Source organism: Anomaloglossus baeobatrachus, chromosome 4, assembly GCF_048569485.1.
Source record: "Anomaloglossus baeobatrachus isolate aAnoBae1 chromosome 4, aAnoBae1.hap1, whole genome shotgun sequence".
Taxonomy (NCBI): Eukaryota; Metazoa; Chordata; class Amphibia; order Anura; family Aromobatidae; genus Anomaloglossus; species Anomaloglossus baeobatrachus.
Window position 1 is genome coordinate 427,986,678 of NC_134356.1, and position 19,574 is coordinate 428,006,251.

Here is a 19,574-nt window from a genome sequence, read left to right on the forward strand (position 1 = left end):
GTCTGATGAAGACAGCGGATCGCGATTGAAACGCGTTGCTTCTTAATAAAGTCTTATTATTCTACTTGGGGCAGCGCCTCTCCATTACCTGATTTTTCTTTTGTTTTGGTGGTCTCATCATCTCTTCTGGGGGACTGGCAATGTGTGCTGCAGTCTCTTTCCAACTATCACTAGTGTTGTGCCTCAAACCGCACAACCTACTCAGGTAAACCTGTCCATGATTCAATCCCCCTCCTTCACACCCGACTGTTTCACACAAATGAGCACCTCACCATTTTCTATTGTTACATCTATTCACTTCTCGAACAGACAGCAGAATCAGATCTTTAATTAGAGAGCACCTTTAAGCAGTCTGCGGCTGCCCTTTTTATGTAATCAAAATGGCAGCTCCAGATAATGTTATTGTTGAAAGTGCTCAAAAGTAATCCTAATACTCCCCAAAAGGGAAGACTTTCTAGTTAAAGTCAGACCCAAACTTCTGAGTTGTGGGATCCCCGCATGCAGATCAGGATCCGACAGCTCTCCATGGCCCCTCCCATAGTGAAAGAGTGAGATCTAGCTCTTTGCACTAACCCAATGATTCAGCATACTTTTCTCTATCAGCTCTAAACATGATGCCATTCATTAACAGCTTAGTAAAGTAAAAGGCAGCTCTGGGTTTGAGTAGAATATAGGTGATGACTAAGGGTGGCTTTACACGCTACGATATCGCTAAAGTGATCTCGTTGGGGTCATGGAATTTGTGACCCACATCAGGCTGCTTTAGCGATGTCGTGTGTGACACCTATGAGCGATTTTGAATCGTTGCAAAAACGTTCAAAATCGCTCATCGGTGACATCACCCCCTCATCCCAATTATCGTAGAAGGTTGAGTTTCATATGGCCAAACATAGTTCCAAAGAGATGACAAGTACACCCACGTAAATAACAATTATTTATTACAGATAATTCACATATAAATAGGGGTACTGTTATTAGAAAAAGCTGGATTCATAAAATACAAAACAGTGAAGGATTAAAGAACAAACAGAGAAACCCTTCCAGGGACCCAGACAGCATTAGTAAATATTCTATATAGGCAGACATACTGCACAACCCATGGGGTAAAGTCTCATTCATGAGGCCCACCAAAGGGTATAACACACAGAGAAGCCCATAGGTTGTGCATAATTTAGAGCAACTGCTTACCCATATTAAATGTCTATATAGTAGCCGTGTCCAAGGTCCGGTAAGGAGAGGGAGGGCGTTTCTGTTTTGTATTTTATGAATCCAGCTTTTTCTAATACCAGTACCCCTATTTATATGTGAATTATCTGTAATAAATAATTGTTATTTACGTGGGTGTACTTGTCATCTCTTTGGAACTATGTTTGGCCATATGAAACTCAACCTTCTACATTTCCTCATTGCTATTTTGAGTGGCCCTTTATTTTGCATTGAATATCCATCTGTTACCCTATCTATTTGCTCATCCCAATTATCGTTGCTGCTGCTTGTACAATGTAGTTCGTCGTTCCTGCGGCAGCACACATCGCTACGTGTGACACCGCAGGAATGAGGAACCTCACCTTACCTGCGGCCGCCCGCGATGAGGAAGGAAGGAGGTGGGCGGGATGTTCGTCCAGCTCATCTCCGCCCCTCCGCTTCTATTGGGTGGCCGCTTAGTGACGTCGCTGTGACGCCGAACGAACCGCTCCCTTAGAAAGGAGGCGGTTCGCTGGTCACAGCGACGTCGTTAGGCAGGTAAGTAGTGTGATGGGTCCGCGCGATTTTGTGCACCACGGGCAGCAATTTGCCTGTGTCGCACAAACGATGGGGGCGGGTACACTCGCTAGCGATATCGGTAACGATATCGCAGCATGTAAAGCGGGCCTTAGCCAAAGCTAAGAGCAGAGCCTAAAATCCTTGGAGTTTATCCATACTGCACAGCTGTGTACAGGCTGCACAGTGACACAGGATACTTGCATTTCTGTATTAGAGACCCATGTACACTTTATGTGCCATATGGTCCCTCCACCTTATTTTCCATTAGAAGTAAATTTTCTAGAGGCAAATACCTTTGTAATATGTCAAGATTTTTGTGGTTACTCTATGCCTCCATATGAAGCATGATAGAAGTACAGTTTGGGCCCATCCATAGTAACATAGTGCATAAGTTGCAAAGAATACTTTAATATAACGTCTTTTCTCGAAAATCAGCCGTACTCTGAAAATACCTTGCAGTAATTTTCAGCCTTTTCAGCCTAAGGCTTAAATATAAGCCCTACCCAGAAAATAAGCCGTAGTCGCAGTTCAATAATGAAGTGTCCATGCAGCTAAAAAAGTTAAAGAATACTGCAGGACACTTCATTATAGAAAGCAGACACCCCCAAAGGAGGACCAGCAGTGGAATGCATCAAGGACCTGGAACGCACACTCACAAACATCAGATCACATGCACAATCACATATAAGATCGCACAAACAGTCACACATCAGATCGCACACACACACTCACCACATCCGGTGATATGTATTAATTCCGGCTGGCATGGAACCTGGAATGCAGTGCAGTGGAGCGCGAGGACCTGCGCTGGAACGCATCGAGGACCTGCAGTGGAAGGTCCTCAATGCGTTCCACTGCAGGTCCTCATGCTCCACTGCACTGCGTCTCAGGTTCCCCTACCAGCCAGAAAAAATAGATATCACCGGATGTGGTGTGTGTGTGTGTGTGAGAGTGCCGGCCGGAAGCATGGCAGGACTGCATGGAGCATATCTGCTCGGAGTGCCATCTGAAGATCGAAGGAGGACCTGGGAGCAACACAGACATCTGGGGACTGGTAAGTATGATTCTCCTGGAAAGTTGGTTGTGGTTTTTGGGGCGTAAACTTACCCCCAACCCGTGTTTCCCCTTGAATATGCCCTACCCCGAAAATAAGCCATAGCACAGTATTCGACACCAAAAATAATATGACAGTGTCTTATTTTTGGGGAATCAAAGTATGTATTTCACTGCAGTCATTATGTGCTTTGAAGCCTCCATAGTATGCCTCACTTGTAAATATCTATCAACATAAGAATATAGAAGTGACATAATCTATCTCATACAGGAATGCATATACATGTAGTATGTATACATAATGTATACTAAGCAATCTGAATTTATTTAATCTCATATCATAGGCTCAAAGGTGCTGTATGATTGATAACCAATAGTTACATTATAAACAGTAACTGATAGCAATATTGATTGTGTGAAAATATTTTTTCATGAAAATAACAAATCGCTGATAGCAGTATTGATTGTATGACAATATTTTTTCATTTTCATGATGAGATGTGCACAATGTCCTTTCTCACATTGCCTAAATCATATCACATTATAGGTCAATGTTCACTGTTGAATACTGCAAATGTCTCTATACGTATTCTATCATGATACAAGGAGAAACCACACGACCAAAGTCCAATATGCAAAAGTGATGGTCTTTATTGACACAGGGGTAGGTGCGGGGCGGCACGAAACAAGTGAGGGCACGGGCCATCAATCACTGACAAAATCGTATAAACAAGTATCAAGAAGTATCAAAAGCTGACAAACTGGTATCATATCCATAGATAAATAACAATTACAAAACAGTAAAAATGTGTATATATGGACTCAGAGTGTCAGCGATTCCCCAGGCAAAAATGAGTCACTATGTGACAGGGGGCAGAGCCACAATCTTGTGTAAATGTGTCCTTGAATCACAGCTAAATTACATGCTGGAATATCAGCACAGTGCCATATACATAACAATAACAATTACTGTGCTGCATTGAAATTCAAAGGACCCTACTCCCAACCATTATGTGGGATAAATAACTAGTGGCACATGTTACCTGGAGGAATGTAGTGGTCAGCGAGAGGTCCAGTATCCTTCCCAACGGCCGTTTCGGCTATAGAGCTTTCGTCACGGGCCAGCGAGAGCACAGCGGCGGCGGCCTCCTCCCCGCCCGCGACATAACTTGGCATCACAAACAGGATCTTACCGTTCTGCCTTTTGACAGAAGTGCGCCTTGTGTCCCGCCGGTGGTGTCCGGCCGAAAAATTTCAGAAGCCGCCATCTTGGGCACGAAGATTTTCCCTCTTGAGCAGTGGAGGCGCGAAAGCCGAAGCTCCGCCCCTGAAGAGGAGGTGCTGAGAAAAGACCAAGGGGGGACGCGGATGGAGAGATGGCGGCGTCCTCGAATTGTAGCGCCGGAGCGCCCGCCACCGGAGCGTCTAAGCTCTGGGGGAACCGAGGTGGAGTAGCCTTTGAGGATTGCAGCCCGGGTGAGCTCCCCGCCGGGACCGCTGCTTGGCTGGAGCGGAAGCTGGGCCGGTTCTGCTTGAAGTTGAGGGCGCAGAGCTTGCAGCAGCTGCTGGATTGGAAGGCGGAGATGCGTAGAATGGTTGCCGTGGTGTGGGCCCGCGAGCAAGGGGCCGCTGCAGCCGTGACGCGTCACGATCAGGCCACCCAAGCTCCTGAACCAGCCTTGATTGCGTGGGAGCCGGGGGCCAGCACAGCAGCAGGAGGTCCAGAGAGAGTGCAGCTGATGGAAGAAGAGGTTCCGAGCACGCTGCTCCCACCACCGTTTCCAACGGCGATCAGTGGTTCCGGGCTGCACTGCTTATGGAAGGAGAACCCGATGTACCGTCCGGTCCCTGAGTGGGCCGACCCCCTGCGGAGGTAGCCGCCCCAAAGTCAGCGGTCCCTCCGTTGCACCGTTGTCCCCGTTGGGACCACCAGTACTGTTGTTAAGTAATTGAATGAAAGTAATCAACCGAGATGTTAACTTGATTGTCAACAGTGATTGAACCGGCCGTTGCCGGCAAGTTTGTCCCCGTAGGGACCCCTTGCACCGTGCGTAAGGAACTACTTACGGACACGCCCGAGAACTTGCAGGGCAACCACAAACTAGTGGAAATGTAAATATTTGGCATAAAATCCGTAGCCGCCTCCGGAGAGACAGATTGGAGTTAGGGCCCGCAGCAGAGTAGGCTGGGGCCCGGCCACCACCTGGACCGGTGGCCATCCTCCGAGGGTCAGGGGTTCCCCATGGATGTGGGTCCCCTGAAAAGACCGTAGGGTGCGAAACACCATGCCCGTACCCGCTCGGGCAGCCTGGAGATGGACTGGGGTCAAGGGGTGCTTCCCACTTCTTAGGGGCAGCATCAGGGCCAGGTTGTTTGGGCGGGAGAGAGCGGAAGCTGTATGTTTTAATAAAAGTGACTACCGTTAGTAACGTTAAAGTACCGTGCCTCCCGTTAAGAGAAGATACCTAAAAATGCTTTGTTTAAATGTTTTCTACCTTTTTCTACAGTTTTTACAAAAATAAAACCGGTGATGGACGGGCAGCCCGCAGACGGTCTGCATTTAACCAAGGGGGAATGTGGCACCCTGGACTAGCCAGGTCGTCACAGGTACTGACACAACACACCCCACACCCCGAGATAGGCACACCAGTCACACACAAATCCTTGTTGCCTCCCTCCAGGAGCTGATGTCCACACCAGGTGGGGTGGAGCCAGGCGGTTGGCCCCACCCACTGAGGAGTTCACAGTCCTGGAGGCGGGAAAGGAAGACAGTTGGAGTTAGGGAGAGTGAAAGAGAAGGAGTAAGAAGGAGTAGTAGAGGAGCAGACTGACCGTGTCCGGGTACGTGGCCCGGGCACCGAGAGCAAGGTTGGCAGACGGTGGTGGCCGTCTGCAGGAGAGGCTGATTGACGCGGAACCGCAGGACCGGCGACGGGCGGTGGCCCGCCGGTACCGAACCGGGGAGTGAAGAGAAGCCAGCACCAACCGGCAGGGCCTGCCGACCCCGACCAGGCTTGGAGTTGCCGTTAAACTGGTCAGATCCGTTAGCGACCAGAACCTCCGGGGTTTCCTAGCAGCAAAGACCAGACTAAAGGCAACCGTCCAAACCGAGAAAGGGAAATACAACTACCGCCACAGTTAGAATTCCCAGGGCCAGAGCCTGCGGGCAAAAGGGGCTCCTTCGGCCCATATCCAAGCAGGGGAGCGGGTTACCGGTGGGAAGCCATCGGGACCGAAGATACACAACAGGTGCAAGGAAAGGCAGCCACCACCAACCTTCCAGGGCAACCACAGCAGCCGGCTGCGGGACCCGTCCATCCAGCCGTTTGTTTTACCGGAGACTCTGTATCCATCATTGAGTCAGTACCACCGTGCCGTCTGGCACCGCGCTGCCCCCGCGACCCTGCACCTCGCCAACCCTGCCTCCCCTGTCACCTCACCGGGCCCCAGGACCACCAAATCCTCCTACCCACGGAGGGGAAAGAAACATCTCGGCTGCTCCCTGTCATCGCTCTCGGGATCCCCGTCCAGAGCAGCGGTGGTGCCCCAACCTCACCACAAACCGTGGGTGGCGTCACAGACCAACTCCCCAAACCCCAAAATCACCCCTATTACTGCACGGGCGAGGAGCGCCGCTCGAATCCCCGGATCCGGCCCACCATTCGAGCCACCGAGCATCAGCAGCAGCAGCGCCGGACCGGAGCGCCAGAGAAAGCGCAGCGGCGGCGGCCTCCTCCCCACCCGCGACATTAGTACCTCCACAGGGAAGTACTAACATGCTAATGGGGGTGACTGCCAACTGGCAAGGGAAGCAACGCCCAGGGGGCTGCTGCCCTCACTCATTAGCATACGGTAAAAGATCTTCAGAAATACTCTTTCTAAAAATCTATCTATGTTAGTGTATACAGGGACAGTTAGGCAGGGATTAGCAACATGCACCCAGAACTGCTTGTGGACCTGACAGGTTCCCTTTAAGGCTGTCAGGACTGCACTGAATAATGAGACAACCTTAGCGCTGACCACCATTACACTATGTTGTGCATGAAGGATGCCTTGTGAATGATTGGAGGTGTCTGGTGTGCACTGCACAAAGATTACTATGGTGGCCTACTGCAGTGAGTGATAATGGATGCCGTGTGCTAATGCAGCCTACGATGATGGATGTTGTTAACGTGTGCCGGGTGTATTTATGGCACTCTGGTAGCGTGATGAAGTAGCAGTTCCTTGTCCTTGCAATTGTAGAGTTGCCAGCCATCCAGAAACTCCTGCACAGTTTGTAAAAAATGGCACTTTGTAATAAAAAAAATTCATGTATACATGTAGGAAAATGGCATCAGAAGGAAGCAGACCAGTGCAGGTGTTTCCTGGGTGAGTTACGGGCATGAAAACAAGCCAGGGGCAGAAGTGGCCTAAATGACCAATGGGGAAAAGTTCCATGTTTTGGTTGAGCTCCCCGACGTATGCTGTTATCAATGACAATAAAGATCGGGCACTTCTCACAATAGTAATGTGTTTATTGTGGGATATTGTAGTTGGGTAAAGGAATGGGCATTGCAGCTTCACTCCTTAGGTAGTACAGAGTTGTACCTCGAGGGGATTGTAACAAATATATGAGCCTCTTGTGGAACCTCTTTATCCTCCAAATGTCACCGTCTGTTTGTAGTGGTTATACTCATATCAGATCCTAAATATGGAGCAAGAGCATACATGGGCAACTCTAATATTGAAACTACTCAATATATGATCACTGGGGGTCTCACAGCTAAGACCCCCACCACTGTGCTCCCTTGTTTTTATCAGCTCTATTTGGCTGCATGCATGCTCAACTACCATATTCAAATGCACATGGCTGTTGAAGAAAAACAAGGTAAACAGGACCCCTAATATAGTGAGTACTGGAATCCCATAGTAGGGACCCAAGTGATCATACTTTTATCCCCTATTCAAGGTCAAGTGAAAAGAGAAGTGTTCTTTAGAGGAGCTTTTCTATTACCCAAAGAAATATTGATATCTGTGGATCCACTAAACTATTGATGAGAATATTAATGGACTGATTTTATTTAAAAGACATATTTTATGTCGTTTACATTCATATGAGAACTGTGTTTTGCATTGAAATCCAAAAAGCTGTGCATGTTGTTGCTGGAATGCCACTCTACCACAATTCCTCAGCCCTATTATTACGATGTGACTGATGGATAGTGAGGGACAAGGGGACCCTACACTATCCCTTTCCCCTTTCCTCCGGATTACCCCTCATGGTGGAGATGACAGAGTCCATTGCCTCACTATACTATACTCCTGAGTAAAGCTAATCTGTTCTTCCCTCCGCTGAGGGAAGGAAGGGGCAGGAGTGTGATGGAAACACAGATGAGATAGACAGGGATAACAGAAACTCAGTCACACTGCACACTCTAAAGAATAAACAGTAAGAAACTAATTAGAAAAGCAAGTGAAGTAAGGAGCAACAAAAGGACAACAAGGGCTAGAACCATAACTGCACACAAGAAAAATATAATAATCACCAGTAAGCCTGGAAAAATCCATCTCTCCAGTCCAGTATAAACAAGCTATAGCTGGCACTAATGCAAGTCGCCAGCCTTCAAATATATGAGGATAGTGAAGATGACTGGCTCTCTCATAACAAGTGACTAAAGGAGATTTACAAGCAGACCAGCTGTGATTAACTCTTGCTAGCCTGCCTAGGAACTACAGGTCTATGAGTCGACACCCAAGTTACCCTGCGCTGATCACAGACATCGGAGAGGCAGGCAGAGTGCAATAATCTGAAGCTCCCAGATCAGCGATGCTTGCAAAATCCTCCTAGTGATGCCTATCCACTTTACAGCTAAACACTGCTGTCGTGCTTTATCCACAAGTCCACTTAGTTTGATCTGCTGAGTATATGTAATGTAATTACTGTGTATTGCACATGTCCACAGGCTTAAGCAAGGCGATGGTTGCACAATAGAATGAACCAGTTTAAAACTTTACTGTAAATACATTGACCACCAAATTGTGCTTAGTAGGTGAATATTTTCTTTGGCAACCACATTTTAAACAATTTAGACATAAGGAGTACAACCTTGTGGATAATGTTAAAAGAATGCAATAACAACCATTTTTTATTTTTTCATTAAGAAACAATTAAACTCTTATTAGCATAATGGAAAACCCCATTTTCATGGATACTAATAACTGACTTTTTAGACACAATATTTATTGAAAGGTTTACTTTTTGTAAATAGCATAGTCAGTCAACACAAGAGTCTAAAACTCATGAATGGTGTCTGTTTACAGCCTGCTGCAAAATGAACATTTTATCCAGCAGATAATCGTAATATAATAGTAGGTCAGGAATTATAATGACAGGTTGTTTTTTATAGGTCTAGGTTAGGAAGTCCTACACAGACAGCGCTAATGCATAAAGCAGAAAAGTAATGAATGAAATCAGCAAAGTATATGTCGGAACATTAGGAAGAAAAAAATTGCGTGGCATGTCAACTGTAGGTGAAGAGATTTTAAGCTCGACTCCATCAGAAATGGCACTGGTCTGTGGTCACTACATAGGAGGCGTAGCGCATGTTACCTGCATGTGGTCGCAGGCCTCTTTTTTTGATTTGCTTGCTTGGGGTGACATCACATATGCCTCACGCCATAAGGATGATGTCATTCCAGGCCAGCTAATCAAAAGAATGACGGGCATCGGCAAGTAGGAGGCTGTATTCCCGCTCTCAAGGAGCAATAGTTCTATGAGAACTAGAAAGCACCACATGAACAAAGATTTTCACTACCACCACTGCAGAAGAAATAGAGCATTATAGGGGAACACAATTCAGATGATGCATGTACTAATACTATATTATATTGAATAGTAGTGCTTAAAGACTTGTGATTTGTGTCCTGTATAATTTTAAAATCTTATATACATTTTCTAACCAGCATGCACTCTGGAGTTCTTGTACACATAAAAAGATGAGTGTGATGGAGGCTTTAAGTTTGCTGGATAATCTAGTGGATGAATCCGATCCGGATGTGGACTTCCCAAATTCCTTCCATGCTTATCAAACAGCAGAGGGTATCCGGAGGGCTCACCCAGACAAAGGTACATACAAGTGCTACAAAATACATCTCCTAAGAAACACTGTATTCAAAAAGATACCATGAAACTGGGTTGATTTGGTTATTCATTCATGTCCTGTATAGGGTGAAAACTTTTTGTGTAGCAGCTGTTTAACTATATTGTAAGGGGTAAGCCGAAACTTCAAAACTAACAATTATTTTCATCATAAATGTCTGTCTATTTAAATATTAATCTAATCTTTTCTAATATACATTAACTATAAAGTCACTATCATTCCCTCACTACACTATGTTTGAGGAGATTTTGTTTGAGAACCTCCAGTGCATGCTGGTATATTCAACGAAACGCCATCGGAGGGCAGAGGCTGCAGTCAGTGCTGCAGCCTCTGTCATCCCCTGAAATGAAGCGTCATTCAGAGGATGGGTTAGTACATGGGTTAAAAGGCATGTGTGAGTTGGCAATTCTGACATATGCTCAGTAAAGCTCCCTTGTCATTGTGTGATATTACTTTTGATGCACAGTGACAGTGCGCTTCCTCACCAGATAGGAGTTGATAAACAACGCATGCTCAGTAGAGCAGAGACTATTCCAACGTCTTGTTTTAGTATCCTAGTGTTCACTGGGGGATCTCAAATTAAATGTCATCAAACAGGAGGTAAACAAAAACAACAACAAAGCAGTTACAAAGTGTAGTGAGGGAAGAAAAGAGACTTTTTAATTAATGCACAGTACAGACCAAAAGTTTGGACACATCTTCTCATCTCTAGAACAACTGTTAAGAGGAGACTTTGTGCAGCAGGCCTTCATGGTAAAATAGCTGCTAGGAAACCACTGCTAAGGACAGGCAACAAGCAGAAGAGACTTGTTTGGGCTAAAGAACACAAGGAATGGACATTAGACCAGTAGAAATCTGTGCTTTGGTCTGATGAGTCCAAATTTGAGATCTTTGGATCCAACCACCGTGTCTTTGTAGAAAAGGTGAATGTATGGACTCTACATGGCTGGTTCCCACCGTGAAGCATGGAGGAGGAGGTATGATGGTGTGGGGGTGCTTTGTTGGTGACACTGTTGGGGATTTATTCAAAATTGAAGGCATACTGAACCAGCATGGCTGCCACAGCATCTTGCAGCGGCATGCTATTCCATCCGGTTTGCATTTAGTTGGACCATCATTTATTTTTCAACAGGTCAATGACCCCAAACACACCTCCAGGCTGTGTAAGGGATATTTGACTAAGGAGAGTGATGGGGTACTATGCCAGATTACCTGGTCTCCACAGTCACCAGACCTGAACCCAATCGAGATGGTTTGGGGTGAGCTGGACTGCAGAGTGAAGACAAAAGGGTCAACAAGTGCTAAGCATCTCTGGGAACTCCTTCAAGACTGTTGGAAAACCATTTCCGGTGACTACCTCTTGAAGCTCATCAAGAGAATGCCAAGAGTGTGCAAAGTAGTAATGAAAGCAAAAGGTGGCTACTTTGAAGAACTTAGAATATACGACATATTTTCAGTTGTTTTACACTTTTTTAAGTATTTAATTCCACATGTTTTAATTCATAGTTTTGATGCCTTCAATGTGAATCTACAATTTTTAGAGTCATGAAAATAAAGAAAACTCTTTGAATGAGGAGGTGGGTCCAAACTTTTGGTCTGTACTGTATATAAGAAAAGAGATTAGATTATTACATTAAATGTACAGACATTTAGGATTAAGCTAAATGTCATTTTCCCACTATCCTTTAAAACTACTCTTTTCTCATAAACATTTTTCTGAACAGTGATAGCATGTACATAAGTCTGTTATACGTGCACTTTTCTGACAATTTTGAACTGCTCCAATGCATCTAAAACTAAGAACCGACAATGTATAAAATGCCAATGCATAGCAATGTTATTCCTATTTGGGGTATAATACTAGTCATGTATACTGTACAAAAAGTGGAGACAGAGGCAGAGGCAGAGTAGAGTAAGGCATAACCCCAGAGTCAGACTACACACAGGATATTTATATTCAAAAACAAAAAAAAGTTTTTTTTCTAAAAAAAAATATTTTACATTGTCTTTGTGAATGTCTCTTCTAAACAAATGGGTATATAGTACTGTGCTTTAGACAGATGTGAAGAACATGCTGCAAATTAAGAACGCTTTCAAAAATAGAAATATTAATAGTTTATTTTTTATTAGTTAAGTTCAAAGTGAATGAACAAAAGAGAAATCTTAATCAAATCAATACTCCCTGTGACATTTTCCTTAAAAACATTATCAAAGCATCAATTCTTCTAAATACACTTACACACAATTATTAAAGGAATTCAACAAGGAGGTTCTTCCAAACACCTTGGAGAAATAACCACTTATCTTCTATTGCTGTGGGCTTTCACAAATCCTTTAGGGGTGCTTCACACACAGCGAGATCGCTGCTGAGATCGCTGCTGAGTCACGGTTTTTGTGACGCAGCAGTGACCTCATTAGCGATCTCGCTGTGTGTGACACTGAGCAGCGATCTGGCCCCTGCTGTGAGATCGCTGCTCGTTACACACAGCCCTGGTTCGTTTTTTTTATTGTTGCTCTCCCGCTGTGAAGCACACATCGCTGTGTGTGACAGCGAGAGAGTGACGAAATGAAGAGAGCAGGAGCCGGCATCTGGCAGCCTGTGGTAAGCTGTAACCAGGGTAAACATCGGGTAACCAAGGTGGTTACCCGATATTTACCTTCGTTACCACCCTCCGCCGCTCACGCTGCCAGTGCCGGCTCCCTGCTCTCTGCACATGTAGCGACGTTATGATCACTGCTGCGTCGCTGTGTTTGACAGCTAAGCAGCGATCATAACAGCGACTTACTAGGTCGCTGTTACGTCACAGAAAATGGTGACGTAACAGCGACGTCGTTATCGCTGTCGCTATGTGTGAACCCAGCCTTAAGGCCCCGTCACACTAAGCAACATCGCTAGCAACATCGCTGCTAACGAACAACTTTTGTGACGTAGCAGCGATGTTGCTAGTGATGTCGCTGTGTGTGACATCCAGCAACAACCTGGCCCCTGCTGTGAGGTCGTTGGTTGTTGCTGAATGTCCTGGGCCATTTTTTAGTTGTTGCTGTCCCGCTGTGAAGCACAGATCGCTGTGTGTGACAGCGAGAAAGCAACAACTAAATGTGCAGGCAGCAGGAGCCCGCTTCTGCGGAGGCTGGTAACCACAGTAAACATCGGGTAACCAAGAAGCCCTGTCCTTGGTTACCCGATATTTACCTTTGTTACCAGCCTCCACCGCTATCACTGTCAGTGCCGGCTCCTGCTCTGTGCACATGTAGCTGCAGGACACATCGGGTTAATTTAGTCTTCTGTAATTTCAGATATACTCAATCAATTGAGATAAGGGTTATTAGGGGGCCATATAATCACTTTCAGGACTTCTTGTTCTTCTTTACACTCAAGATCACTTAAGTGACATTGGCTGTATATTTGGAGTCATTGTCCTAAAGCAGAATACATTTGGAGCCAATCAGATGCCTCGCTAATTGTATTGCATATTTGCGTGTATTTTTCAGCACTGAGGACCAAATCACCAACTCCATTTGCTGAAATTTAGACAACGGAACTCCACCTTGCTTAATTGTTGCCTGCAGACACTCATTATTGTACCACTCCCCAGCCCTTTGGCAGACCAACTGCCTTTTTTTATAGCCAAATATTCCCAATTTTGACTCATCAGTCCAGAGCATTGTTCTGTACCATCTGTGTTTTTGTGAATAGCTGAGAAGGTTAGCCTAATTTCTATGAAGAAGATATGGCTTTTTGGCCTCAGTTTGTCCATGAATTTGCAGCACTAAGTTTCTAAGTTTTCTTGGCTAACCACTGCATCTACGGTCCTCAACATTCTACATTTCCTGGCACTTCTTCAGAGTTGAATGGAAAATCTTGAAACCCCAGTCTGCTTTGAAATCTTTGCTGAGGTTCGTTGCTAACACAGTATAGCTACCTTGTGTCTTGTTTTGCTAAATTTTGAAAGAAGAGCAAAGAGTTCTGTAAGTGTTTATATGGCACTCACAGACCTCTGATTGCATCTGTCAGGGATTACTTGAAAAACATTAAAAATTTGTGGTTGGTTCTCCAAGGTGTATGGAACCACCTCCTTGCCAAATTCTTTCAAAATCAGTGTGCAAGTATTCCAAGATGAGCTGATGCAGTTTTGAATGCAAAGGGTGGTGACACCAAATATTGATTTGATTTCTCTTTTGTTCATTTACTTTGATGAATACTGGTATTTTTTAATTTATTTTTTTAATTCTTACTTTGCAGCATTTTTTCCTCACCTGCCTAAACGTTTGCCCAGAACTGTAGTTTTTATCTCTTTACTAGTTGTAAAAATAGAGCCTATTCTTGTTATCTCCTATATGCAACATGGGATTGACATATTTTCTTCTTCAGACTGGTTCCAATTGGTTGGTTTGTTGCACGATATTGGGAAAATTCTGGCATTGGAGAATGAGCCTCAGGTATTCCATATAATCAGCAAAATGTCATCAATTATATATACTGAATATTACAGTAGTAGCTGTTTTGCATATAAAGCAATACTTAACTTTGGTTACTATTAATTAGTATTACAAAGAAACAAAAAACTGACCATAACTCCTAACAAAATACAGCAAGTATGAACAGACCTAATGTCACTGTAATATATTTGACTTTTCATTGGTTTCTTTGACCTTTCTTGGAATCCTTGGTTTGTTTAAGTTAATACTAATGTCATTTTAATAGTATTCAAAATTCTATATTTGGTCTAACTATTGGGTCACAGAAGAAGGCTTTTACATTTCCAATTGTGATATCCAAGCTTTTTAATTTTCCATATAAAAGAAAAAGGTCCAAATTCCAATCATGTCTGTAACTCCAGCTTCTGAAAAGCATTGGGCTTCTGAGGACAGGCATATGTCTCCTAGTTAGTACTTGTAGCCATGGCTTGCTGTGTTACCACAGATTTTGACTGTTTTGCCATCCTATGGACACCCATACAGTTGAGAGTGGCACAAATCTCAACAGACATCCACAAGCTACACATCAGAGTCTCACAAAAAAATAAAGGAGGAACCCTAATCCGTGCTCTGCTATCAATTATGCATCAGTACAGCATCACATAGACATCAAGAGCTAGTACTATCTCTGTCTGCTATGTGGATAATGGGACTTTCCAACCCACTATAGTCTTCTAATAGATAATAAGTATACAGTGTTCACATTCGGAGTTTGGGTGCTTTACGTATGAACACTACTCAAGTAAGCAATGCCGTGCTCAGGTACGCTCGGTGCTCAGCCCATTGCGCGCCACCTGCAGTGTTTGTACAGCTCACACTGGGGGTAACAGTAATGTGATCAAATGTAGTGTGCACAAAAAAAATGTAAAAACTCCATTTATGGCTGGTTGCATAAGGGCGGAGACCTGAACTGCCCAATTAATGACTTCCAGTGGGTTTTAGGTCAAGTCGGGCTCCCAAACCGAACATTATCTAAAGTGTGGCTGCACCCCCTGAACCAAACGTCCACGGGTTTGCTCATCTCTAATGTGTGCAAGCTGTGCATGTGTATGTGTATAGATACATGGATCAGACACTGGCTGCGTCGTGATTTCAGTCATATATGTTTAACAGTGAAACAATGCAGCATTTCAGAGGAAAACAGAGTTTAAAAGCCACCGGGACTGAGCTTCATGGGAGACTAGTCAGACAGGCAGGTCATAAGTGGCTTCTCCCTACCCGCTCACCCACTGCCCTAAAGTGAAAGGTCTCTCCCTACACAAACATGCAGGGAAAGACTTGCCACTACAGGGCAGCAAGCAGCGAGAAGCCATTGAAGAGCAGCTTGCCAGACTAGTCGCTCATGTGCCTCTGTCCTTGGCGTATTTTAAATAGTTTTTCTCTGAAATACCGCATTTCATACTTAAACATAAATTAGTGAAATCATGCTGTACGTGGATCAAGCAGCATGTATCAATTGTCAAGTTTTCTTTAAACAAAAATCACTGGACTCGTACTTCAATAAAATTTCTATGTATAGCTTACGTTTTGGAACATGGTGTTGTCTTTAAGGCCATGCCCTTTTTGCAAAGCCACTACTAACCCTTGACACAGTGCACAAAGTGTCCAAAACATATAATAAATGCAGCGTGAGCTCAGTGATGGGGACTCATGGGTGCTGTAAGGCACCAAGTCACCCACCCTGCTTGTGCTCTGTCGTGGAGGTGGTTAGTGCATGGAACCACACCTTGAAGCCTGGAGACCCATTCAGAGGCTCACCATGACATGGTAGTGAACTTCATACAGTTTGATCAGAATGTTAAACTAGAATCTCATGTTCAGTTTTGTAAATTATTGTCTTGTGCCATTAGATCAAAGTTTGATTTTTGGATGTTTGGTCCATGTCTCTTTTTTTCTACAGTTCTAACATAATTAGGGAAATACATGTAGGGAAATACATGTAAGGCCTCTTTCAAACGTCCCTGAAAAACACGCACATTTTTCAAGGACGTGTCAGAGGTGCGTTTTGCCCTCGGTGTGCTGTGTGCATGGCCTATGTGTGTTCTCCGTGTGTTATCCGTGATAACACACGGAGAACGGGAACTTTCTGCTCACCTGTCCCTGGCATCGCTGTCCGTGTTGCTGATCTTCGGTCTCCGGTCCTGCAGACTCCCCGCTACTGCTGCTTCTGGCCGCAGCGAAGTGAATATTCAATGAGCATAATGAGCGGCGGTCGGCAGCAAGTGACAGCAGCGGCAGAGACTGCAGTGCCGGAGAAGGTGAGTAATGTTTTTTTTTTTTTTCTTTCAGACACATGTCTTTTCTCCGGTGCGTGTCACGCGGAACACATCCGTGTGGTCCGTGTGTGTTATGTGTGACACGTTTGCGTTCCGTGTGACACTCATGATGCCGGAGAAAAACGGACATGTCGGCGTGAGAAACACACGGACACATGTAAGTACGGTATGGACACACGTTCCGTTCGAAAATACTTACGTGTGTCCAAAATATTAGTAATACATAGGGCCACGTGTGTACGTGTCTCCAGTACGTGAGAAAACTGCCAAACACGTATCGGAGGCTTGTACGTGTGACAGAGGCCTAAGACAGTTTTTGGAGCAAACTCAGCTAAAACGTTTGTGCATTTACCTTGGTAAATCTCCCTCAGAAACTGATCCTTTTCTTTCCAGTGGGCTGTTGTTGGCGACACCTTTCCAGTTGGTTGTAAATTCCAGAAATCCATTGTATTCAGTGATACAACATTTGAAAAGAATATTGATGCAAAGCACCCAGTATATAGGTGAGTAAATGTGGCTTTATTATTTGCATTTTATAGACAGAATTTAGCATCTCTCTACGCCATTTTTCCAGTATCCACATACATTTTGGCACCATGGATATTTGAGCAAATTATTAATTTAAAAGCAGTGGCTAGACATGCTGAATTTGTACAATGTAGTAAGTAATTCAGAATTATATTGGAAACAACACAAAATATATTAGAATATTTTTTTCTGTTCAGCACTGAATCCGGCATCTACGCACCTAATTGTGGTCTAGAAAACGTACTCATGTCTTGGGGTCATGATGGTAACGTAACCCTACATTCCGGTCACTTTTTCTGTTTCTAAAGGCATCATTTAATTGTAAAGCTAGAATGTTTTGTATTGCCTAGTGTCTAGAATGAATTATACAGAGAGATAAAAATAGGATAATTTAGGAAAATGTAGCAAGTAATATTATTAGTCTAAAATAAGGTGTAAAATACGGTAGTTTTTAATAGCCCAACTTTACGCACAAGTTCAAAATATGCACAGGTCTTCTGCATGAGTCTTTGAAGAATTTTGTCAAAGGAAGTTTGTCAAATATTTTTGGATGGTGTAGTATCAGAATTTCCACTCAGTCTACCTGTATTATAAATACTAGTGCAGACTAGTCCTAATTATTGGTGCATTTTTTCCGTTACAATTTATGATGACTATAAGCAAATGGTTCTAGTAGTTCTTATATTCATTTTAGTTTGTTTTTATTTTTAACTTTCCTGCAGAATACCTATACCAAGTGCTGAAGTTTAACGAGTGTTCAATACCAGATGAGGTAAGTCCACCTACCATCAACTACTGATCAGCCTTTGTAGGGTAAGAAACTTCGTATAATGGGTGCTTAAGGTATATCAGTTCTATCTTCAAAATCCTTCGCAGGTCAGTGTTAAAGCCATTGATGATTGCAACGGATATATCAATGCTCAACAGTTTTTCACAGGAGGTAGGAACTTTGGAAATGGTGTAGCACAGCCAACTTTACAGTATCCGTAACATCCATTCACCTCTATGGAAGTTGCAGCATAGGGCAGTCTGCTCAACTGTCTCCTTAGTTCCCACGTCCTTTGGCCAGCCCTCAGACACTGATATTGTCATCTTAGAAAGGAACAGCTAAACAACCCTAAACTGTTAAAAATTTTAAGTCCAAAATAATTTTCTGACTAAATGGGTTATAAATAAAAAAACAAAACAAAACAATATCAGAGTTACTTTTTTTTGTTTTTTTGCAATTTCCACAAACTTTGAATTGTTTTTCCACTTTCCAGTACATCACATGATAAAATGGATGGGGTCATTCAAAAGTACAATTTGTCCTTCAAAAAAACAGGCCTTCACATTGCTATATTTATTGAAGAATAAAAAAAAATATGAAAGTGCAAAAACAAAAAAAATTACCCAGTCTTTAAAGGTTTAAAGATGGCTTTTGGCCAATGTGGCACCTTTTTTAATTACAAACAGGAGAGGGGAATAGAACAGAGCTGTATGTCATTACAAACTCCTCATGCAGCTCTTCTCTCACAGCACTGTCGGCTCTTCTCTACTCCACCACTTGGCACACTAACTGCTGTAAAATTGGAGTTGCAAGAACTGTTTGTAGTCGTAGAGAGGAAAGGTGGTATGAATGCCTAGCTGCTGTAAGAGAGAAAACGTCTGTACATCAATATGATTTATTTCTATGCGTTTCGGAGAGATATCCCTCTCTTTCAGCGGCCTCTTCTTCCATCTGGGGCCTCAGCAGCCATCACATACCAGCGCACTACAGTTAGTTGTGACTCACAAAACTAAATAAAGTGAGCTTTCCAAGTGGGTTGCCCTCCTGGTGCCATCTGATAAAACCTTATTGTTTCCACTTTTTGTCTTCCAGATTTTCCCTACCAAGAACTGTTTGTAATGATACACAGCTCTGCTCTATTTCCCTCCTCTGGAATCACAGTAGATGCTGATAGTGAGATCAGTACAAAAAAAGCAGGGTTGTGTATTATTACATGTTTCTCAAAGAGAAAACCAGGTCTGATATTTTCTGGTGGGTGGGTCCTTTTTTTCCCTCTGCATGACGACTCTTGATTATCATTGGTCAAAATCATTGAGAGAAAAAGTGAACGCCACCAAAGGCGAATCTCTGCTTGTGCCTCCTTTGTCTTAGGCTGGGTTCACACATAGCGACAGCGACAACGACGCCGCTGTTACGTCACCATTTTCTGTGACGTAGCAGCGACCTTGTAAGTCGCTGTTATGATCGCTGCTTAGCTGTCAAACACAGCAGAAGCAGCAGCGATCATAAGGTCGCTACATGTGCAGAGAGCAGGGAGCCGCGCACACTGCTTAGCGCTGGCTTCCT

At 44.0% G+C, this 19,574-nt stretch overlaps 1 protein-coding gene across 2 annotated transcripts in view; it reads left to right on the forward strand.

Annotated features, from left to right (window-relative positions):
• The window catches only part of MIOX (myo-inositol oxygenase), a 72,764-nt gene that overhangs the window by 35,991 nt on the left and 17,199 nt on the right, over positions 1–19,574 (forward strand). For both annotated transcript variants that reach the window (XM_075342629.1, XM_075342630.1), the window contains 5 exons: positions 9,760–9,922; positions 14,329–14,396; positions 17,105–17,214; positions 17,437–17,504; positions 17,962–18,011. In XM_075342629.1, the coding sequence (XP_075198744.1) occupies positions 9,760–9,922; positions 14,329–14,396; positions 17,105–17,214; positions 17,437–17,504; positions 17,962–18,011 (459 nt within the window). The remainder of the gene's footprint in view (positions 1–9,759; positions 9,923–14,328; positions 14,397–17,104; positions 17,215–17,436; positions 17,505–17,961; positions 18,012–19,574) is intronic.